The following is a 25480-nucleotide window of genomic DNA, read 5'->3' on the forward strand; positions in this document are numbered from 1 at the left end:
TAGTTCATTTTTGTATTGGCTCATTGTTGCTGTAGGATCAAAATGGTTACTGTCCCTGCAGACATGACCAAGGATACAACATATCATACTAGTCTCACATATGAATATCTTTAAATTTGGATGGCATGCAAGGGTGCAACAGTGTTCAGTAAGAAAAAATGAGCTGTCAAACTCATTAACACATGTATGAAAAAATAATATAAAAATTATGTAACAGTTATAACTAGAGACCGGATTATATGAATTTGCATGTTGCATATACAGTTGCATACTTAGCTCCTTTTCACCTGTTATTGCATATTTTAACTAAAAACTACTGACGATGCATGTTTTCACTCTATGTTTACAGTATTTTAAAAATTTAGACAGTTGGTCTCTAGCTCGATCTAGTTTTGAAGTCTCAAAGATTAGCCACAACCTAGATCTTGGTGCAGTCGCTAACTGAGAGGCCACTGTCTCGCGAAATCATTACAGAAGAAGAATGGGAATAGGCAGACAGAGTGAATGCTCCTGCACCTGCACCCCTGGTTGATCCTCTCTACTGAAGTACTGTATGCATTGGCAACAATTAAACTATGCAAGCTTTTAGTTACATTGTTCAGTTTAGCTTTCCATTCACTTGTACATGGTTGAACGTGTTTACGACGTGTAATGTGTAATGTGCGCCATGCGCCCGAAAAAAAGCAGCATTGTTTCGTGTACAGCTGACTATTCCATAACATTTACATATGATAGAATTGTTTTATATTGTCGATCTCGTGAGAGAAACGTTTCTCGCGCGTGGTGGGGGGGCGGAGAAAATAAACTAGACAAGCATGACGAGACAAGTCTTCATATCTAAGGAATGCAGAGACAAAGGACCATGAAAATAACTTCTGACAGCAGCCTGTTGCAGTAGCAGAGATTTGTCCAAAGGTAACCAAAACAATCGGTTTAACATGGATCTATGTGAAGCATTCATTGCAAGCGATATTACTCTTCACAAACTTACAAACCCTATCCTTAAACACTTCCTGTGCAAATATTGCTTCAGTCAAAATATTCCAGATGAATCCACATTGCGTAAAAATTACTTACTGACAATTTACGTGAATGTTCTGGAAGAAATAAACAATGAACTCGAGGACAGCCTTATCTGGATTTCAGTTGATAAAACTTCAGACACTTGTTGTGGTGTTAAATTGCATATGTAATTGTTTGTACTTTAAAAGAAGAGCCTTATTCTTCCTATTTAGTGAACTGCAAAGGACTTGAAAAAGTAAATCGTTCTACGATCGCCAGATTTGTGAATGAGGGTATTAGAAAAATATTTCCAGAATCTTATGCAGATGAAAGGGTGTTTCTGTTTATTTCAGATGCTGTTCCCTAAATGATCAAAGCAGGAAAAGCCCTCAGAGTATTTTATCCCAATTTGATTCATGTGGCATGTTATGCTCATTGAGTACACCGCCTCGCTGAAGAAGTAATTTCCATGTTTGTGAATGTAAATAAACTTATTTCGTCCACGAAGCAAGTGTTTCAAATGCTTCTGCTCGCACCATTACCTACAAAGAAAAACTACCAAATATGCCTATACCTCCTGAACCAGTGGTAACTCATTGGAATATGTGGGCCGAAGCTGCGTTGTTTTACAATGAACATTTCGAGGCCCTTAGAGGATTAGTAAATGACTTCGATAGTGCAGAGGCTTGCAGTTTGCCAGTGTGAGGAAGCTTTTAGTGATTGTGGTATTAAAAAAGACATTGCTGTGATAAGCACTCGTTTTTCCGATATATCTGCAAGTATTAAAAAGCTTGAAACTCAAGGTTTGGTCAGAATGAATCTATTCAGTTAATGAATAAAATTATTCTAGTGAACTCCTCATTGCTGGAGGTATTCCAAAGAAAACTTAAAGAAAAGTTTGAAAACATTTTAAACAATAACACAGGCTTTGAACCCATGTGCCAAATTGATAGTTTTTATTAATGGGATGAGTGAACTTTTGCCAGAAAAAATAAGTTCCGCCAACATAGCACATAACTTCGAATACTGCCCAATTACCTCAGTTGATGTAGAACAGCCCTTTTCTACTTATAAAAATGTTTTGAGTGATCCCTTTACACAAACATCCCACACACCCATGGTCTCTCTGCCCTTGAGCACTACCTCTCCCAATGCCCACCCGAAGATCTTCCAAAAACCTCGTTCCTTATCACACTTACCAACTTCATCCTCACCCATAATTACTTCACTTTTGAAGGCCAGACCTACAAACAAATCAGGGGAACTGCCATGGGGACCAGGATGGCTCCGTCCTATGCCAACCTCTTAATGGGCCGCATGGAGGAGGCTTTCCTGAAGACCCAACAGCTGCTTCCCCTGGCCTGGTATAGGTTTATAGATGACATCTTTGTGGTCTGGACTCATGGTGAAGAAACACTCTTTAATTTACTCCATAACCTCAACTCCTTTTCGAATCTGAATTTCACCTGGTCCTTCTCCAAAACCCAAGCCACCTTCCTGGATGTTGACCTTCATCTTGTTGAAGCTCACATCCACACCTCCGTCCATATCAAACCCACAAACAAACAACAGTACCTTTACCTTCACTTTGATAGCTGCCATCCATTCCACATCACACGCTCCCTTCCCTACAGCCTAGGTATTCGTGGCAAACACATCTGCTCCAGTGACGAATCCCTCAACAATTACACCAATAACCTGACCAGTGCTTTCCTCTCCCGCAACTATCCTGCAGACCTTGTCCACAAACAGATCCCCCAAGCAATACATTCCTCCCCGTCCAACAACAATATTCCTACCCTCGGACCACACGGAAGCATCCCCCTTGTCACCCAATATTATCCTGGCCTCGAATACATCAATAAATTACTCCGCCAGGGATATGACTTTCTCAAGTCAACCCCTGAAATGAGATCATCCTTTGACAAAATTCTCCCCATACCACCCAGAGTTGCCTTTCGTCGTCCCCCTAACCTCCGTAACATCCTTGTTAAACCCTACAATATTCCCAGACTACCTTCTCTACCCAGCGGTTCGTACCCCTGTAACTGACCCCCGCTGCAAAACCTGCCCCATGCATCCACCCACAACCACCTACTCCAGCCCCGCTACTGGTAAAACATACACAATTCATGGCAGGGCCACGTGTGAAACTACACATGTCATTTATCAGCTGACATGCCTGCACTGCACAGCCTTTTACATTGGTATGACAACAACTAAACTGGCTGAGCGCATGAACGGACACAGACGAACTGTCCGCCTAGGAGATGTCCAATACCCAGCAGCGGAGCATGACCTCCAGCATAATTCTAGGGACCTAGGAACCTGCTACACCGTATGTGCCATTTGGCTTCTCCCACCCAACACCAGTCTCTCTGAACTGCGGAGATGGGAACTTGCACTCCAGCACATCCTTTCATCCCGCCATCCCCCTGGACTGAACCTACGTTAAACAACCTCACTCCCATTTACTTTTCAGTCTTCTCCTCTTTCCCTTTCCTCTTTAGCCATTCATGCATCTTTTCATCCTACATCTTTATACTATATACCTCTTTACTTCTGTATACTTCTGTATGCATCCTCTTTGGTTTCAAGCTGGCACAGTACCTACAGTAGAATATCTTTGGCTTCCCTCTGACAACCATGCCTCCATCCTTGCTACCCTCCCTGTTTTCCTTTCCCTGTTGCTTCATTACCTGGGTTGTGAGTAACTAAAACCACTTTCCCTTCTTCCCTTTCTTTCCCCTCTCTCCTCCCTGATGAAGGAACATTTATTCCGAAAGCTAGGAACTTAAATTTTCGGTTGTTTTTTGTGTTTCTATCGGCTGTACTGAGCTGAGGTAAGTACTGGCCAGCCCCTCTATTTCTTTGTTAGTATTCACTCCTCTAGAAGATTTGGAGCATCTCTTTGATATCTGACCTGCTTTGTGAACTATCTATTTCTTCTGTTGTGGTGGTAAGCTGTTTTCTTTATGAAGCAGAATTTTTTTATTTAAACAGCATATTATTCTTCATAAAAAAGAAGAAACCTGAAATGACATGATTTTAAATGGTGTTCTCTTTTCCAGTTCTTGTTTGCAGTCGTGGCTGGAGCAAGATACTTCATGTCCAACATGCAGACTGGCTTTGAGCATACAGGGTCCATCTGATGGCGGTAGTCGCAACCAGATGGAACTTGTTCCTCCTGATAACACTCCTGCCACAAGGAGACAGCCAAACAACCACTTCTTCCACTTTGATGGTAAGAAAATATTATTTATAATATATTCTTGGACCTTAAGGTTATTTTGGTATATGTAAATATCATCCAGATAGTGTGCCAATGTCAAGTGTATTAAAGATTTGCTCAGAAAGTAATGTCACCATCTCTGTTCTGACACTCCTGCTAGTCAGAGCATGGTCTGCTCACCTGGGATAGCTTCCCAGTGCGACCAAAACCAGTTTCCTCATAGCTCTTGGAGAGTCAAGACAAATCCCTATGTGAACCTCTGTTTGGTGGTCTGGTTCCAGTCTTGATGCAGTGTTCACTTGAACAGTGGCATACAGTCAAATTCTAGGAATGAATGTCTGCAAAGTCAATTGTTTCAGTGGCACAAGGCATTTTTGGAAGGCTAGGGTGGTGATGACAATGAAGTGTCTGGATGCTCTTCAGTGTTGAAAAGTAGAGACTGTGTTACTTATGTGTGTGAACTTTTAATCTTGGACTGTAGAATGAGTGTTTGCCTGCTAGTTCTGACTTTAAAGGATGCTACCTTCTGGACTATTTTGTAATCGGTGATGAGTTACGACATCATGGAAAGGACAGCTTTTCAAGATGACCAACAACTTGAAAGTTGCTCTTTATGTGTGTCCTAATGGATATTCCAATCTAGGCCTTTCAGGATACCTAGAGTGCTTGGAAATCCTGCCGGCAACTGATGTGGAAGGTCCCTATTTTGATGCATTTTACCTTTCTGATAAATAAAATAGTTTTTATGGAATTACATTACTTTTCAGATGAACCTTGCAAATGTGCGATTAATATTCTTATGAATGAAAAGACTCAAATAATAAATACTGTAGATTATTACACTAGTGTCGTGTAGGTTTACATTCATGATGTATAAAATACTCTATGACGAACCAGTGGAACAGTTAGTCAGTGCAATTAATTCTCTCTCTCTCTCTCTCTCTCTCTCTCTCTCTCTCTCTCTCTCTCTCTCTCACACACACACACACACACACACACACACACACACACACACACACACACAAAATACACTTGTCGATGAAAGTGCAATGGACCAGAATCGGAATTCTCTTGCCCCATTGTGTACAAATAAAGATAATTGATTTACACTAAACAAGACTGTATCGTGAAATTTTGGTGTATTACATTACTGTATAGAAATTCCTGTAAGGACATACAGCATATTTGCATTTTACATGGCATAGTGTCTTCTAGAGTGTTCTTAATTCTGTACAGTGGGTACTTTTTCGCTTTTGTTTGTCTTAAATTTTCACATGTATGTAATGTACAGTTTTAGCATATGACTTTCATATGTGTTAATCCTAGTTGTATGTGAGAAATACTTTCTTATTACTTTCAGTTTTGGATCTTGAACCATAATTCATAATTGCACAGAGGGGGTTTGTTGGTACTTTTTGATTTCTCAGTAATTAATATCAGTTGTCATTATGTTATGCTCTGCACTTTTTTAAATTCATTCTTCCAGATATTACTTGCATCATCTCCACCCCCCCCCCCCCCTCCCCCCAAATAAAAAAAGAAAAAAAACTCTCACAAATTAGCCAAAATAGGAGCAACTTTCCTTGTGCTCATGTTTATTGAGTTGGATAGTAAACATATTGTGAACACTGAACTTTAGGTTATTTGCAGAATAGCTATTGTGAGGTCCATGATTAGGTTTTGGTCAGGTACATCCCTATAAGTTTGGGGGTCTTTAATTCGCTCTTCCTGATTTTCTATTAACAATTAAGAGTTTAGTTGGACTTCTACATCTACATGACTACTCTGCAATTCACATTTAAGTGCTTGGCAGAGGGTTCATCGAACCACAATCGTACTATCTCTCTACTATTCCACTCCCAAACAGCGAGCGGGAAAAACGAACACCTAAACCTTTCTGTTCGAGCTCTGATTTCTCTTATTTTATTTTGATGATCATTCCTATCTCAACAAAATATTTTCGCATTCGGAAGAGAAAGTTGGTGACTGAAATTTCGTAAAAAGGTCTCGCTGCGACGAAAAACGTCTATGCTGTAATGACTTCCATCCCAACTCGTGTATCATATCTGCCACACTCTCTCCCCTATAACATAATACAAAACGAGCTGCCCTTTTTTGCACCCTTTCAATGTCCTCCGTCAATCCCACCTGGTAAGGATCCCACACCGCGCAGCAATATTCTAACAGAGGACGAACGAGTGTAGTGTAAGCTGTCTCTTTAGTGGACTTGTTGCATCTTCTAAGTGTCCTGCCAATGAAACGCAACCTTTGGCTCGCCTTCCCGACAATATTATCTGTGTGGTCCTTCCAACTGAAGTTGTTCGTAATTTTAACACCCAGGTACTTAGTTGAATTGACAGCCTTGAGAATTGTACTATTTATCGAGTAATCGAATTCCAACGGATTTCTTTTGGAACTCATGTGGATCATCTCACACTTTTCGTTATTTAGCGTCAACTGCCACCTGACACACCATACAGCAATCTTTTCTAAATCGCTTTGCAACTGATACTGGTCTTCGGATGACCTTACTAGACGGTAAATTACAGCATCATCTGCGAACAATCTAAGAGAACTGCTCAGATTGTCACCCAGGTCATGTATATAGATCAAGAACAGCAGAGGTCCCAGGACGCTTCGCTGGGGAACACCTGATATCACTTCAGTTTTACTCGATGATTTGCCGTCTATTACTACGAACTGCGACCTTCCTGACAGGAAATCACGAATCCAGTTGCACAACTGAGACGATACCCAATAGCTCCGCAGCTTGATTAGAAGTCGCTTGTGAGGAACGGTGTCAAAAGCTTTCCGGAAATCTAGAAATATGGAATCAACTTGAGATCCCCTGTCGATAGTGGCCATTACTTCGTGCGAATAAAGAGCTAGCTGTGTTGCACAAGAGCGATGTTTTCTGAAGCCATGCTGATTACGTGTCAATAGATCGTTCCCTTCGAGGTGATTCATAATGTTTGAATACAGTATATGCTCCAAAACCCTACTGCAAACTGATGTCAATGATATAGGTCTGTAGTTAAATGAATTACTCCTACTACCCTTCTTGAACACTGGTGCGACCTGCGCAATTTTCCAATCTGTAGGTACAGATCTATCGGTGAGCGAGCGGTTGTATAGGAGTGCTAAGTAGGGAGCTATAGTATCAGCGTAATCTGAAAGGAACCTAATCAGTATACAATCTGGACCTGAAGACTTGCCCGTATCAAGCGATTTGAGTTGCTTCGCAACCCCTAAGGTATCTACTTCTAAGAAACTCATGCTAGCAGATGTTCATGTTTCAAATTCTGGAATATTCCATTCGTCTTCCCTGGTGAAGGAATTTCGGAAAACTGCGTTCAATAACTCCGCTTTAGCGGCACAGTCGTCGATAACAGTACCATCGGCACTGCGCAGCGAAGGTATTGACTGCGTCTTGCCGCTTGTGTACTTTACATACGACCAGAATTTCTTCGGATTTTCTACCAAATTTCGAGACAATGTTTCGTTGTGGAACCTATTAAAGGCATCTCGCATCGAAGTACGTGCCAAATTTCGCGCGTCTGTAAATTTTAGCCCATCTTCAGGATTTCGCGTTCTTCTGAACTTCGCATGCTTTTTCCGTTGCCTCTGCAACAGCGTTCGGACCTTTTTTGTGTACCACGGGGGATCTGTTCCATCTCTTACCAATTTATGAGGTATGAATATCTCAATTGCTGTTGTACTATATCTTTGAATTTGAGCCACATCTCGTCTACATTCGCATAGTCAGTTCGGAAGGAATGGAAATTGTCTTTTAGGAAGGCTTCTAGTGACACTTTATCCGCTTTTTTAAATAAAATTATTTTGCGTTTGTTTTTGATGGATTTGGAAGAAATGGTATTGAGCCTAGGTACAACGACCTTGTGATCACTTAATTATTCTAACATTGAGTAGAATTGGTTTTGTGTTTTGTCTTCCAATTAACACTGTGGGATTATCTGTAAATGAAATTGGAGGTGAATTTATGTTAACAGGCAAATTGTTTAAGTAAAAGAAAATAATTTGACATTTTCAGGCTCCTTGTGGTATATTTTTATGTACAATGGCTAACCAACAAATTTGTAAATAACAGAGCTGTCGGATTAGAGCAATAGATCGGTAAAAGTGAATTGGAGAGAAATGAATGACATAAGGTTAACACAGGTACTGGTTAAAGTGTAGTGGTTATTAAACAATAAATGGAAGACTAAAGAGTGAAATAACCATTAGGTTTAGGTTTGGCCTAGGTGCTGCCAGCGTATTTTCAGATCACGGAATTAATCACAGTAACTTGCCGTAGTTTGTTGAGAGAGACTTTGTCATCTTTGGTAGTGAACCGTGCATGAGATGGGATAATAAGCCTCTTGTACATGTGGAAATTTGCTAGTATAAAGCTTCACCCTTCCTTCTTCTCACTTCCCTCATTCTCCTCCTCAAATGGCTATGGTGGTGGTGGTGATCTGTGTGCGGTGACAATCACCTATGCCAAACATTTACATTTCATGGAAAAAAATCTGCCCCTTAAAAAATAGTTACCAATATTATTCTATATGAATGGTGTTCAGCACTCTGCAAGTCCCCAATGGCATTATTCCTGTTTTATAATTTTGACGCAGCAGGTATACATGTCATGTTGACTATTATGCATGGAACTTTTAATCCACTGGAAATTTTCAGATTTAATGGAAAGTGTAACTCTAGTGTCACCAAAGCCCCAAATCTAGGGAAGAAAATAAAAATGACAAAGTTTCATATTGAAATATACACAACCTTAGTGGCTTTTAAACCATATATATGAGCTCGTTCCAATTTTGAGGTGTTTATGATCTTATGATCAGCTCCAGTTGATTCCTGTTGATGCTGTTGACAGGTTGGATTTTTAATCATGATATATATAACTTAGCAGGACAGGGAAGGGCATGTTGTCTGGACTGAAATTGGAACTTATTAGTGACACTATTGTCACTTGCGTAACGTCTACACCCTTCTTAGGCCAGACTGCAAGTTCAGACTATCAGTATTAAAAGGAGTTAATAAAAATTAAAGTTTTTAGTCTGGAATTTGGGAGATAAAGGAGGAGGTTAAACTAAATTTACTGCTCCAATAAGGAGGTAGAAAAAGAAAATTAATTAACTTTGGAGTTGGGTAGATGAAGGACAATCTTGATATGTCCATAGCATATTTTAACCACTACAGTTGAATGCTGGATGTGGAAGGCTATAGCTCACACTATAATTTTTGTATATCAGATGGAAGATAATGTGGGAAGTACAACTTACATTAGGAAGGGAAAAAAGTATGTTAGGAAATTATATTCATTGATTTTTCAGTAAGCAGTATTTTGAAGCTTTCTCAACACAAACAGGTATTCATGGAAATTTAAGTTACAGTACACAAGGCTATATAGTTTTGAAGTACTTATGAAACATGTTAACACCTTTTATTGAACCTATAAATAGAATGACGTAAAACTAAGCAGAAATTTAAAACAAATTTTTATATGGCAAGCTATTCTAGAGGAACTGTTCTACAACACTCCCTCACCATTTCGTATAGTCAAACCTCCATTTGTGAAATTTACAACCAAGCTTATGGGAGTAGCAGCACTGCTGCTGACAGCATTTTTACACATATATTTGTACTTCATGTTTGGTAGTTAAATCACTCAGATCATGATAGTTAAAGTTAATATTGTGGTATTTAAACAATGGAAAGGCTAGGATGGAATAACAATAATATTATGAAAGTGTATCCTCCCTCCTGTCTCTGGTTGGACTGCGGGCTGATGCTGCACCTGATGAGAGAAGCAATCTGATGTGGTGGTGGGGTAATGAGGCAGCATGGGGCAGGTGAGGGGCTGGGATAGCAGCCTGTGGGTGGAAGAAAGTGTAATGCTGCTTGTGGGAGCATGCAAGGATGTGGTGGTGTCAGTGTAGGGGTGCTAGGTGCAGACGGAAGGTTTACTGGGGTGGGAGGGGGGGGGGGGGTGCAGGAGGAGAGAAAGAAAAAAGGACTAGTGGCTGCATTGGCTGAATAGAAAACTATGTTGAAGTGACATACATTGTGTTGGGCAGCATGTTCAGCAATTGGGTGATCCAGCTTTCTCTTGGCCACAATTTGTCAGTGGCTATTCATGCGTTCAGACAGCCTGTTTGTTGGCATGCTCACATAGAAAGCAACACCATGGTTGCGGCTAAGTTTGTTGTTCACATGACTGCTTTCACAGGTAGCCTTGCCTTTGATGATGTAGGAATGCCTGTAGCTTGACTGGATTAGGTGGTGGTGGGAGGGTGAATGGGATAGGTCTACAATCTAGGTCTGTTTCAGGCATATGAGCCATGGGGCAAGGGGTTGGAAGCTAGGTTGGAATTGTGAAGGACAGGGATATTGTGTAGGTCTGGTGGGTGGCAAAAAACTTCAGTGGGAGAAAAAAGAACAGGTACACACACACACACACACACACACACACACACACACACACACACACACACACACACACAGAGACACAAGCACACAAGCATGTGTATGTGCGGATGGATTGTGTGTGTGTGTGTGTGTGTGTGTGTGTGTGTGTGTGTGTGTGTGTGTGTGTGTGTGTGTGTACCTGTTCTTTTTTCCCCCTAAGGTAAGTCTTTCCGCTCCTGGGATTGGAATGACTCCTTACCCTCTCCCTTAAAACCCACATCCTTTCGTCTTTCCCTCTCCTTCCCTCTTTCCTGATGAAGCAACCGTTGGTTGCAAAAGCTTGAATTTTGTGTGTATGTTGTGTTTGTTTGTGTGTCTATCAACCTGCCAGCACTTTCGTTTGGTAAGTCTCATAATCTTTGTTTTTAGATAAATACCTTTTTATTTATATGAGATTGTTTAAAAACTGAATGAGGAATTTTGTGTTGGCCAATTCCACTCCTCTTTTTTTTTTTTTTTTTTTTTTTTTTTTTTTTTTTTTTTTTTTTTTTTTTTTTTTTGAAGAGTAATTCACATCAACATTGTAATATTAAATAAAATGTTTCTATTTGGATTTCTTTCACACGTCAGGCTATTGTCCATGGAATCTTTGCTATACAGTAATGTATTGTGTAGACGAAAAAGTTCTGTTGCGGTGCCTCCCCCCCCCCCCCCCCCCCCACTTTCATTTACTTATTTATTTATCCCTGCCCCCCGCCCCTTCAAAATGAGGTTATAGGAGTAGAGTCTGGGTCTTCAGAGAAGCAGTGTTTCGGTATAATGGCAGTGCTATTCTAGATAATGGTTACCACAATTTTATCATTGCTGGCAAGAGTGTGCCAAATGCTTAACGCAATATTTCAGACTGTTGTGACTGTACCACAAACAAGACATGAAGCTCTTGTCTCTATGGTTTAATACTTCAGCTTTTAAGGGTTAGCTAATTATAGCTTTCACAAGAGGACAGTGCATTATTAATGTTGGATGTTTGACTTAGTTATCTACATTAATGTTTAAAACTACACATCTGCTGGAACATTGTACAGCCGCTCTGCATTGTTATGTGAATTAAACACAGGCAAAAAGTGCATGCTTCATGGTAAGTTGCTAACTGTGGCACATTTGTTTATGCTTATTGATTAAAGCTAATAGTTATTCAGCCAAAGACAAATCTAGTGTTAACGTAAAAACAATTTTTTAACAAATTTCGAAATTGGAAAAAGTAGTAATAATTAATACGATTAATTGAGGAAAAGTAAATGAAGACATAGGAATGGTTCATGGAAATGAAATTCAATTAGAATCTGTGTTGAAAGACAAACAGAACATGGAAAAGAATATCTTTCCGTGGAACCCGCTCGAGTTGTGTCAGTTGAATTAATACGACAATTGTTTAAATATTTACCATAGGATCCAGATTGTAGAAGTTACGCTAAATCTTAGAGGAAGAGGCAAAGAAAATGAAAGAAATAGAAATGCCTCCTTAGAGTGTTGCATGTAAATTGTAGAATAAATTTGGTTTTCACTATTCAGGAAAAATTTGTGGTCTGAACAAATGACTGTAGTGGAAATAATTTACATTTCAGGTTCACGATATGTATCGTGGCTGCCTAGCTTTTCGGTTGAAGTGACGCATACCATATTGATGAGGCCTGATCAGAGGCCACTTCCTGCTCAGACATCACAGTTAGATTCTATGGCATTGCAGGTAAGAAAGAAGGGTCTTGGATTCAACTTTTTACCAGTCAGTTTTGTAGTTATGTGTAATGTTTTATAATTTTTTATTTGAATTTTAGAGGAACTGAGTTGATAATAATATACCTTTTGGTTGGAAGTTGATTACGACCATTTTTGAATCAGTAGTGCATAATGAAGTTTACTTATGTGTTCCAATTTACTTAACTCATTTCGCCTTCCTCTGTGTTTACACATCTTGCAGCTGCTGGCAGGTGTGGGAATTGCCTGGTTGTGCTAATATTAAATTCACAGAGGAATTTCATTGGGCATAATGAAAAGCTGCACTTATGACTAATATTTGTGTTTTAACAATGTCCTACGTTTCCTGATGCCTGACTTCTGTGAGACATGGCAGATACTGCACTTTTTGACGCTCATTTTTTCCCACGTTGCAGAATTCTCAGAAGCACCAATAAGAGCTTATTTCATACAAGACTCCTCTGATACTCACTTAACTCTTTCAGACTCGATCATGACATTACACAGATTCCTTAAAAAAAATCTCACATGAATTGACATGTTATTCCAAAAAAGGCTCTTGCACCTAGTAACCTGTGTTAGTCTGCTTCCCCTCCACATATGCCAGACATTTCTCCACTTTAGAAAATCACCTCTACAGTCCATTTGATTAAGATGTAATGTATTCAGCAGGTGATGAAAACAGAAATGTTTCGGCTCTGTCACCCCCTTGTGACATTCTCTGTAAATGCTGCCTCCTAGTAGTTAAAGTGTATCAATGTGGACTTGCATCAATGTGAAGAGTTTTTCTTTTAGGTCACAAGGAAATTTTTGGGTGCATTCTGTGTGCTCTTGTTCTTAGCAAGGCAGACTGGCCTCTTATATGTTGCCTTAAGTAACAATAATTTTTTCTTTGAAGGCTTTTACTGACAACTTTCACACAAAACAGTCACATTAACTCTTTGCCAAGTCACTCCAGGTGACCATTATATCAAATGACACATTTTCATTTTAACACGTGACTCACTCTGCACAAAATTGGAAAGATAAGACTTAAGCAGATCAGATGATTCATGAGGGTATTTGTGATCTGTCATTGCAACTACAAAAATGTGTGATCTTTTCACAAGAACCGTTTAGCTTTGTTGAGGTAAAGCATATGAATATTATAAAAATCCGTAAAGACAGACACACTCTCCCTTTCCCAGAAAATTTCCACATAGAAAAAACCTTAACACAAAATAAACAGTTGCTCAACGACCAGATAAATATTGGAAACCAGACTCTATATAGAATAATTGATGAAATTACATGGAAAAAGAGCATTTTCCATCCTTCACGCCATCTCCCCCCCCCCTCCCCCCCCCCCCCCCCCCCAAAAAAAAAAAAAAAAAAAAAAAAACCCACCACCACCACTACTCTACTCACAGTTTCATTTCACTTCTTGCTCCTCACCTCACCTTCTCAAACTCCATCACATGGCTATATACTTATGTCCACTCATCATGGTTTCCTCGTTGCAGCTCGTATGACATCTTGTGTAATTATCCTGCAAACACTTCCACTATGTTTCCTGTGTGTCCATTTAGTTACGTGCTCCATAGGTCATTTGGGCAATTCTTTTATCGAAATGATGTGGAAAGCGTTAGTTTACAGGATTTGTATACTTGATTATAGTTAACATTAATGGGCACGTTACCATTTTATTCCTACTCATGCAACCACACTTGAAAAAAAGTGCCCCCCCCCCCCCCCCCCCCGCGCCCCTTCCTGGCTCCCAATTTTTAAGCAGAAATTTATCAGTGGAATAGGAGGAGTTATCTAGAAGAAATGATATTTAATTTCATTTAAAACTTACATCACTACCTATCAGACATTTTACATTATTGAGCAAATGCAAAACTTTTTATTGCTGCATGTTGAACTCCACTCTGAGCCACTGACAGCTTTACCAGTGGGTAATAAATGTCATTTTTCTCCTCTAGTTTTGTAGGTATGTACATCACTGTTCTCAGATTGTGATGGGTTATTTATGACAAATTTCTTTAGTGAAAATGTGCATTGTGAAGGCACATTTAAAATGCCTTGCTCCTGGAAGAGGTGACTACATGACATCCATGTGTGGACACCATAAACACACATCAAAAAAGTTTCGCATCACCTCAGTTATGAGAGTTCTGGAACTTATACAGAAAATTGGAATAGAGATCAACATAAACATCATTTCTGCCCTTTTTGTTGCTCATGAAAACCATGCATTACATGTTGTACCACCATACAGTGAGACATTCAGAGGAGGTGGTCCAGATTGCTGTACACACCGGTGCCTCTAATGCCCAGTAGCACGTCCTCTTGCAGTGATGCATGGCTGTATCCATCGTGGCATACTATCCACAAGTTCATCAAGGCACTGTTGGTCCAGATTGTCCCACTCCTCAATGGTGAATTGATGTAGATCCCTCAGAGTGGTTGGTGGGTCACGTTACGGTGTCATCCATGACCACCAGCAGCGTACGTCGGCCTCACATAATGCCACCCCAAAACAGCAGGGAACCTCCACTTGCTCCACTCACTGGACAGTGTGTGTAAGGCGTTCAGCATGACTGGGTTGTGTCCAAACACATCTCCGACGATTGTCTGGTTGAAGGCATATGTGATACTCATCGGTGAAGAGAATGTGATGCCAATCCTGAGCGGTCCATTCGGCATGTTGTTGGGCCCATCCGTAATGTGCTGCATGGTGTCATGGTTGCAAAGATGTACCTTGCCATGAACGTTGTGAGTGAATTTTTACATCGTGCAGCCTGTTGTGCACAATTTGTGCACGAAAAGCATTATTCGACATGGTGGCGTTGCTGTCAGAGTTCTTCCAAGCCATAATCCGTAGCTAGCCATCATCCACTGCAGTACTAGCCCTTGGGCGGCCTGAGTGAGGCATCTTAACAACAGCATCTGTCTGTCTGTCTGTCTGTACCTCCTCCATATCCGAACAACATCGCTTTGGTTCACTCTGTGACACCTGGACATTTCCCTTGTTGGGAGCCATTCCTGGCACAAAGTAACAGTGCGAATGCTATTGAACTGCGGTATTGAGTGTCTGGGTACGGTTGAACTACAGACAACGTGAGCCGTGTACTTCCTTCCTGGTGGAATGGCTGGAACTGATCAGCTGTAGGATCCCCTCCACCTAAAAGGCACTGCTCATGCATGGTTGTTTACATATTTGGGCAGGTTTAGTGACACCTATAAACAGTCAAAGGGACTGTGTTTGTGATAAAATATCCACAGTCAACATCTATCTTCAGCAGTTCTGGGAATCGAGGTGATGCAAAACTTTTGTGTGTGTGTGTAACTTATTTCATTGTAGTTTTAATTGCAACTGCTAGCAAGAGGAAACAATGTGCATCCTCAGGCAAGGCAAATCCCCCTGGTCCCTTCACACCGGACGTGGACACACATAATGTGATAATTTAGTGAAACTGTAATGGATATTATCTGTCACCTGCTGGAGTTAACACTTTATTTCCTTCTCCTCTGCCATCTGCATTGCTCTGCAAGAAACATGTGTCACAGATGACCATGCTTCGTGGTTATTGTGCTTTCTTTCAGAACTGTGCGGGAACTGAGAGGGCATCTGGAGGGGTCTGTTACGTTGGTCTGCACAGATGTTGTCAGTGAGTGGGTTCCCCTTCGTGCCACGTTGTAAGCAATAGCAGTGGAGGGACAAATGACCTCATTGATCACTATTGACCTCTACTTTTATTTACCTCCAGGCAGGCCACATATTTACATTGAGTTGACAACCTTAATCGCTTTTCTCCTCCTTGGGGACTTCAGAGCATCACTACATTCAGCTAGGGCACTGGAGAGCAGTGCCCTCTCTGGGACTGTTTTTACCTGAGGGAAAGTGGCCAGCAGCCCACCTATCCAAGGGCGTGTAACGGGACACTCTCCCATGCAAGAGAACAGTTGTGATTGGAACCTCAATTGGGCAGCTGCCGCAAGCTTGTGGTCCATCTACATTGTACATTAAACAGCCAACATGTATGGCTATGAAGTTTTTCTTGGCAGAGTCCTTGAATAAGAATTTCTTAGTTCACTTTCTGCATCAAATGCAGATAAAATTCCAAGCATTTGATATCCAACATCATCTTCGTCCGACCATTGTGAGCTGGCATGGTTCTCTTTTATATACCCCCAGAAAGGCATCCGATTGGCTGAATTGTCATGATGGCACTTACATAGGTGGAGCACTTGTCTGTGGATTTTGCTTGCGCACTCTATCTAGTGTTGTTTGCAGCGCCAACCATTGCTTAGACTGGTGAACTGCAGGAAATATTTCTATGTTTTTCCCTTGTCAAGTGTTTTTTACAACAAGTCTGATTTAAACAGCTTCTCTGATCACGGAATCCCAATAGCTTGAAGCATGAGCCAGTATTCTTGTTTATTAAAACAAGATCTTGTGCTTATTTAACATATGGATATCCTGTCCACGGCATTAGATCAGTGCTGTTGAGAAAACTGAGGTGCGACTCCATTCAAACTTGCCAAGAGGATCAAGGCATAATGCAGCTTCCATTCTGCTATGCAACAGCTAGAAAGATAAGTAGAGTCCTAAATGGGCAAGGAAATGGACCAGTCTTCCGGCCAACCAAAAATCTTAAAGAAATGTTGCGACCCATTAAAGATAATTTTGGCCCAAGAGTACTGTGAATTCATAGCATTCCTTGCAAGTTTGGCAAGAGGTACATGGGCCCGTCTGTAAGGACAGTTGTTGAAAATTTTGTTAAGCATGAATGTCACTTTAAATACAGGCACTTGAATAAATCAGTGGTAGCAGAGCACAGCCTGTTAAATAAGCACAAGATCTTGTTTGAATAAATGAGAATATGACGTACGCTTCAAGTTATTGGGACTCTGTGATTAGAGAAGCTGCTGAAATCAAACTTGGTGAAGACAACTTCAATAGAGACATTGGCTATGCACTTAGCGATGCCTGGAACCATGCACTTGACAAGGAAAAAACACAGAGTAGTACTCCCAGCAGTTCACTGGCTGATGCAGTGGATGGGGCACAGCAAACAGTGCTAGATAGAGCACCAGCAAAATCCTTGAATGTAGTGTGTGCCATCTCAGTATGCGCCATCATGTCACAATCCAGCCAATTGGATGCTGTTCTGGTGTTCTAAAAAAGAAAACCTGACAGTCGGGTATAGTCCCTGATGAAGAAGTTGGTGGATATCATTGAAAGCTTCAAATTTTATCCTAATTTGACGCAGCAAGTGAATTAAGACATTTTTGTGGAAGCCGACAAGTATATTTTCGTTTGTAGATAGTGAGTAATTGACTAACACCTGTTACATGAATTCCAATCTGAATGTACCTGAACCTCAGCAAAGTCTTACTGAATTTTTGGGCCTGCCCTAACATTTATGGTTTACATTTTCATCTATGGACACAAACATTTTTGTTGTCCAGTCCAGTAGATCGATAGTTTGTGTCCACAGATGGAAATAAATGTAAACTGTATAAGTTACTGTAGGAGCAAGAATTCAGGAGTGTATGATGCTTCAGATTATAATGAATGCTGATAGGTGTTTTTGAATCACTTATAATACTCAATTAAGTTAACATTCATAAATTAAAATGTACATATTTACCATTTAGCATATGAGTCATGCAGCTGCAAGCTATGACAACTGAGTGAGTGTCCATTCACCACTGTTTTTCCTTTCTCTCACAAAGGAGACTGTCTTGTTATACGCCCTTGGGCAGGCAGCCTGTTAGCTATTGTCCCTAAGGTACAAAAAGCTCTAGATAAGGCAGCACTGTCCGATGCCTTGGTTGAATGTAGCGTCCAAACACCCTGTGGTGGGAGTATCACTTCGTCCAGTAGGGGCCTTCTAATTGACAAATTTCTTACTGACCACGATCTCTCTTTCCTCAATGATGGTACTCCTACCCATGCAGTGCCAACCACAGCACCTTCTCAGTTATTGACCTAATGATCTCTTCTTCCAGTCGCATGGCTCCACTGCGTTGGTCACTACATGATGATCTTTGTGACAATGATCACTTTCCAGATCAACCTTATAATTTTTAAGTGATTTTGAAATAAGGCTTGCTATCTAATTAAACACATTAGGAGGAATGCTTAGAGTGCAATTTCTCCTCCCTGGGTAACGTATGCCTCTTCATCACAGGTGTGGGTCGAGCTCCCAATCTTCCGGGCCACCAAACATCCACAACTGTATTGGGTTTTTTCCTTCAGGATTGTTTCTGTACTGTTGCATTGGCTCTTGCTGCACGCCTTGCAATCCACTTTGCAATGATGTTCATGTCCTCTTCTTTTGCTGATGGCTTTTTGTTGCTTAAGGGGGCTATGACATCAAACGGGCTGACTTAGAGCAGGAGAGGCACCACAGGACATTCTAATTTCCACTATCTGTACTTTTACAAATAAATTGATAAAACTTTGTGAGCATGACCAGGAAGGATTCAGGATTCACACTCATAGCAGTGGAAGTTCATGTGACATTTCAACCTTTTTTTCACTTACTATTGGCTGCATTTGTTTGCAATAGGTACACTTTTCTTCATAAGTAAGAGAGATTCTTTGATGAATTTTGCGCGGCATACAAACCATACTTACAGGGGTATGAAACTCTAGAATGTATTTATGAAAAAATGAATGAGCTGTTACATTTTAAACTTCATGTTTAGAAAAAATTCAAATTTCATAGTTAACTATCTCAATTTTACCACAGTTTTTAATATTTTGGAAAATCAAGTTGATTTTAGGCAATTTACCTCTTTTTTTTCTAACACACCCTGTTTTCTGTTTTAGGAATAGTAATCTGTTGATTGGTGGATGCTACCTTTCTCTTTAACGCTTTTTTTATGATGGATTGGGGTTGGAATGGCTGTGGGAAGGCCTGCTCTGCTCCCTGTGCAGCTGCAGCTATTTCCCCAGGATGTCCATTACATTTTTAGCCTTTTCTCTTTTACTTTTTGGGATCTCTTGGCTAGAAGATAGTCCTTACTTCAGATTGGTAGGGGACAGATGCAAGTGGGGTTCGCTCACCACGGCTGAGACCTGGGAGGCTGCTTGTCTGTTTTAAGATACATACCAAACCAGTCCATATACTCTTACTTGTCTGTAATTTTTTTTTTCCAGCATCAATTCCTATCTTTTACAAATATGCACTTTCCACATCTGAACGCATTCCTTGTGGATGTCAACACCTCTGGATGAATGGACCCTTGACTGAGGAACTGATGACCTCGCTGTTAAGTCCCTTACCCACAATCAATCAATCAATCAATCAACCAGCCAGCTGACTATATAATAGTAAAAAAGCCATTGTAGTGATTCTTAGAGTTGCAGTATTTGTTTTGCATTTGCCCCTTTTTCTGTGCATTGTTAAGAAAGCCTGACACAAGACTTGAAACTTGGTTATGAAATCACAGCAGTGTGTAAAATTTTGTTATAAGTACCCATTTCTTGTTTTAATGTTACTTTTTATTTTATTTTATTTTATTTTTTTATGTATATCTTTATGGTGTACCTCTTGGCTGCAGGATTTGTAAAAGAGTATACATCACTTTTACTCATTCATAGATGATGCTTGAAACAACTGGAGGACATTTGGTGTCTCTTTGTTATTCACATTCCTGATTCATGTAATCAAAACTGAATGCATATGTTTTAGACTGTCAAAATCAGAGAATTTAAAGATACATTGCATTAGAGTGTAATATTTTGAATCGTCCATGCAGATTACACAATGAGCAATTAGCTAAAAAAAAAATGTTGCCTTAAGGTTCTTCTGTCACAATCAAGAAAAACAGTGGAGTGGGCTGAGGAAAAACGTTTGTTACTCAGCTTTTGCAAGCTGAAGATTGAATGGCACACGATTTACACAAGATGTGTGTCTGTGTGTGTGTGTGTGTGTGTGTGTGTGTGTGTGTGTGTGTGTGTTTATTTATTTATTTATTTATTTTTTTACAGGTACAACAGCTATTTCCAAACATGCCACTCCCAACAATTGTGGAGGACTTGCAGGTTACTCGGTCTGTTGAACTGACAGTTGAAAATATCCTTGATGGGAGGCTTGTGGCACCATTGCAGCCGGCAGCATCACAAACACCTGCTATTGAGCCTTCCCCACCGGTCTCTGCTCCACTGCATCATACGTTTAGGGAGGACGACGATCATCCTCATAGGTAGGTATATCTATAAATCAGTCAATAAGCATATCTTTAGCACAAGGGAATAAAGTGTTAGAGAATGCCTTAGTTGTTAGTGTTTTGTCACAAGCATGATATCTTTCGCTTCTAGGTGGCTGTGTGGGTAAGTGTCAGAGTACAGATCCAGAGGATCTGCTAGTTGGAGTTAGATGAGATTGATTTACACCAACATCTTTAACAGAATACTAAGGGAACAGTAAAGCAAGTGGAAGTGTGCAATAATGTGTATAAAGAAAGTATTTAGCCCTCTTGTATGAAAATCTAGAAGTATGTTAGTGATTTGAAGCAAGATACTAAAATGCTTTTGAATATATCCATTATTGTTCAGTCTATTCTAGCTCAATTCAAATAGCCCCTCCTGTTGATTGACAAATAAAAACATAATACCATTTAAGAATTGCGGTAATTAAAAAGGGAGGGGTTGCTGTGATACAGCAATAAGAAAATCGGTTATTAGGGGCTTATGAATACTGAAGGTTGCATGTATTGTACATGCTGCTCTCCAGCATGGGATAATACTCCACACCAAAGCTTTTTGGGAGTGAGAAACAGTCTAATAATGCTATTTCCCATCAGTCCTTGCAATACATTTACAGCTATTCTTAAACTGTTATATTTCCTTGTGTAGAATGCTAAATTCACAAATGCAAAAGTTGTGATGAAAGCAAGAGCTGAGACATAGCTGACAACAGAATTATTCCAAAAGAAGTAAACATCCATGTTGGTACACTGTTGATAAATTGTGATGCATTTCTCATGATGGTTCATTTCCCACTGAGCTCTAGGGTATATATAAGCAGTGTTTTATTATTATTATATATATATATATTTTTTTTGTTGAAAAATTATTAAGAAGAAGATTCAGTTCTTCCTCTATGTGCTGCTTCAACCTTTATGTATTTCTTGTCTTGATTTTTGGGCTGTAGAGTTGCAGAACTGTTCTATTTTTGGTGCAGCCTGTATGTTTGTGATACAGTTTTAGTTTGCACATTGTCAATACTTCCGTATTTAGCGGTGGTGGTGGTGATTATTATTCACTAGCAGTATTCACGTTTTGAAATAGCTGGGTAGTAATACAGGTATTGGGCTGGGCACATTACAGCCAGTGACTATTGTAAAATAGATCATAACACTTCTGCGACAATTACTGCAACTATGTAAAAGAGATTTCATTAAATGTGCACTGTGTCAATATTTATAGCACTGCTAAAATTCCTACAGTAAAAATTTGTGTTAAAAGTTATTTGTCTAAAGAAATGTTTTCTTTCTTTTTGTCTTAAAGCAGTAGTGGTATGCCGGACATAGCACTCTCAGGGGGCCGCTTCTCAAAATCTCCAAGTGAACGGGAGCGAATTTTACGTCTACGCAAGGAACAATTACTAAACACTGCACGCCGTCGTTACATAGAGAGGCGAGGAGGATCAAGTGCGTCGCCCAGCGCTGGCTCCAGTGGTAGCACCTGACGGGTATTCGGAGCCACGGGGGTCGGTGCACGGGCCACTGTCCCGGGTGTCTCAAATGCTCGACTGCTGAGAGCAAGGGCTGGGCTCGTGGCAGCAGAGCGTATGCGGCACACCTTCTCCTGCAGGCTCTCTGTTATGACCCCACCTCCGCCCTAGGTAGTCGTGTACTTCCTGCACTGAAAAGGAACTGATGGACTTGGTTAGAAAATGGAAAGTGGCCACTCACATTTACAGTGACTGGTTACTCATTTTAAAAATGAACTAACTTTCTAAAATGTAAAATTTCATGTGGTGCTTCTTTTAAATGCAGCAGATTTTTCAATAAGTAAGAAATTTCTTTATTAGCAGTAGTTATGAGGGGATGTATTGAACTGCATAATAATGCTTGTACAGAATTAAACTTGGAATTCATTTCTTGTGGTTCTTAGACTACGATACTTGTTGGATGAGAATTAGTTTAAAGTTGACATAGAGGATTTGTTGTAACATAACATTATTAGAATTGTTTCTCTGAACTAGTTGTAATAATTATATTGAGAACAGTGAACTCATATATTCTGCAGAAGTTATTCCATATCACAGTTATCTATTCTGTCTTCATTGAGAAAAAGTATATTACCTATTTCAGGTAATAAATTACTTGTAGAATTGCATGACAATATTCTACAATTTTTCTCCACCACAGGTTGTTGGTTGAGAAGATGTTTGATTCCTCAGCAAAACCTGAACTTAAAGCTGTGGGGAAAGATTGAATGCATGGTTAAAATGAAGGCTGCATTTAAAGGACTGTGTGAATGTGAGTGACCATTTTCAGTAGGTTGCTGATGCTTGATATCATACCACTGAGACACATGTTCCATTATTTTGTTGTATCTTATTGTCCAATTACAGAGGTCAGTTTGCATCAGTTTATTGTATACATGGTTGTAAGAACTGTTTTGTTGATTCTCCTTTCCTTGCTGGTCAGGAATTGAAATATGGGTTAGAAGAAGTGGAAAATAATTTTTGATTGGTTTAGTGTCATGTTGTTTTGAAATCATCTTTTCTTTCGTTCCTTGTGTAAATGAAAGTGAATACAGCCAATTTTTTACCCTTAGAGAATAATAGTGTTAAGATCTCACTGTGTCTGATTATGTTGGTTTGTGGGAGAGTAGTGGAAAAACTTGTCTGAATTGGTTACTTTGAGCTTTTGTGGTTATTTTAGTACTTCTTTATGAAAAATGTCCCGAGCACTCAGTACCTATAGAAACGATGATGTATATCCACTTAAAATGCCTTATTATGTAGCACTCCCTTATAAAATGAACTGCATTGTTTTGTATATGGGCATACAGTAAAAGTTCCAAATTGCTTGAATTGAAACAAATGAACGATTATGGTGTCTGTTTCTTGGCATAATTATAAAAGGTTCACAATAGTTGAGTATCAAAAAGTTCAAACGGGAGAAACTATTGTTGATGATTATCCTTATTTTCCTGCTTAAACTAATTTTTACCTTTTACTTGCCTTTATATAGGGTCAAATATTTCTAAGATAACAGCTGGGACAATGGAAAATTGACTGTGGAGAACACTGTGTTAAATTTTTCCTGTGTAGAAACCCATTTAATGAGATTGCTCCTGAAGTGAAATACCCCCAGATGTCTACCATAACTATCTTCTCGTGCTCCCAGTATTTTTTTTTTTTTTTTTCCCCCGCTAAGACTTGTCCACAAGATTTTAGAGGGGTTCGGAACTGCTGTTAAGTCGAAAAGTATTGAGCGAACTTGTATTCTGTGTTTATACTTGGTAAATAGTAAATGAATTATTTATTTACAACACTAAGATCAAATTATACTTGAAAACAAGGGACGGGCACACACACACACACACACACACACACACACACACACACACACAGAGAGAGAGAGAGAGAGAGAGAGAGAGAGAGAGAGAGAGAGAGAGAGAGAGTACCATAGGAACAAATTAATTCATGTACAATATTGGGAATTTACTTTATTTCACTGATGTGAAAGAAGTTACTATTGTACATTTCAACTTCATGCTATGTATGTGTAGTTCTGACAATTCAAAAATGTTTTAGTAGTGATTATGTTGCTGCTGTCACAAATATGGGATTACATTTACGTTTTGTTGTTGCTAATAAAATAGTGTATCCTGCAGCCCTTACAACCCATTTATTTTGCATAGAGTTGAATGCTTTATATTAATTGTTAAGACAAAGTAACACCACCATATCTATTCTGGTATGTGAGCTTTTTGTGCTGCTGCCAGTGAGTTCATGTAATATCTTGCATAGTGTAAATAAATATTTGTATTATACTTTGTATATTTTAAGCATGAAGTTCTCAGTGGATGTCATAATAGTTAGGTATTGCTTGTATCTGGATAAGACTGATGTAGATAAATTTGGGATAGAAGAGTCTCTTGTACTACTTAGATAAATGTGTTAGTTGTGAGAACAGGGCTGAGACGTGTGTTCATTTGCAGGAAAATACTTATGGACTTCCTTGTAATGTGACTAATTAAGGATTGAGATGTAAATTAAATCACACTAGTCCAGTCAGAGCAGAGCAGAAATTTTTTAAAAGAAATATTGTTGCACAAGAGGCCTTTGCCTATAAAGTTTTATTTTTGTTTTGTGTGCACAAGAATGTCACTAATTTAGATAGCTTTGTACATTTGAGCTGGTATAATAAGACAACAGTCTTGTTTCCTGGTATGATAATTTTTTCAGAAATAATTCAGCTAACACATTGTAAGAAATTGCAGTGTTGGTTGCCAGCATGACATGTTTTTAACTTTACTTTTATTAAAATTGTTCCTGCCTTTTTCATAGTCATAAGTGTAAAATAAAGCTCTTTATTTTACTAGAAAACTGTTTTACTTGATTTGCCCTTTGTATGGGGTACACCAGTTCAAAATACATATCACATCTTTTGTCTCCTAAGGTTCCAGCTATTGTAACAATATTTTCAAATGTACTAATGAGAATACGCTGATAATGTGAAGAAAGCAGATTTTGGTTTGCAGGGACAGTCATGAGAGATGCGAAAATACACATTTCAGCAGCACATCCTATTACTCTATTCAGGAGTTTTATTTTTATGGTCACAGATGATAGCAATCCCCCTGAATAGTGTGAAGAAACTATAGGGGGAGGGGGGGGGGGGGGAGATGATGTAAGGCACCAGATGATGATTTTAGAAAATGTGCTCACTTTATTACATTTGGCCAAACATTTTAAAAAGTTTCAGAAGCTACTACTGGGTGAGACTGCATTATATTTAATTTGACGTGTAATGGAAAATCACTGGACTACTTGCATAAAGATATTCTTAGCCACATGCTATTGTTTCAGAACAGATTTTCGATATGTT

The 25480-nt window shown here is 39.5% G+C and overlaps 1 protein-coding gene across 2 annotated transcripts in view; it reads left to right on the top strand.

The window, feature by feature from the left end:
* Positions 1–24978, top strand: part of LOC126272564 (E3 ubiquitin-protein ligase AMFR-like) — a 310352-nt gene extending 285374 nt beyond the window's left edge. Inside the window, exons 6-9 of one of the 2 annotated variants that reach the window (XM_049975486.1) lie at positions 4074–4246; positions 12280–12401; positions 20400–20614; positions 21924–24978. In XM_049975486.1, the coding sequence (XP_049831443.1) occupies positions 4074–4246; positions 12280–12401; positions 20400–20614; positions 21924–22101 (688 nt within the window). In that variant the 3' untranslated portion in view covers positions 22102–24978. Of the gene's footprint in view, positions 1–4073; positions 4247–12279; positions 12402–20399; positions 20615–21920 lie in introns of both variants that reach the window. The other variant, XM_049975485.1, reaches the window with a different exon arrangement.
* Positions 24979–25480: the final 502 nt, after the last annotated feature.

Source organism: Schistocerca gregaria, chromosome 5 (genome assembly GCF_023897955.1).
Source record: "Schistocerca gregaria isolate iqSchGreg1 chromosome 5, iqSchGreg1.2, whole genome shotgun sequence".
Taxonomy (NCBI): domain Eukaryota; kingdom Metazoa; phylum Arthropoda; class Insecta; order Orthoptera; family Acrididae; genus Schistocerca; species Schistocerca gregaria.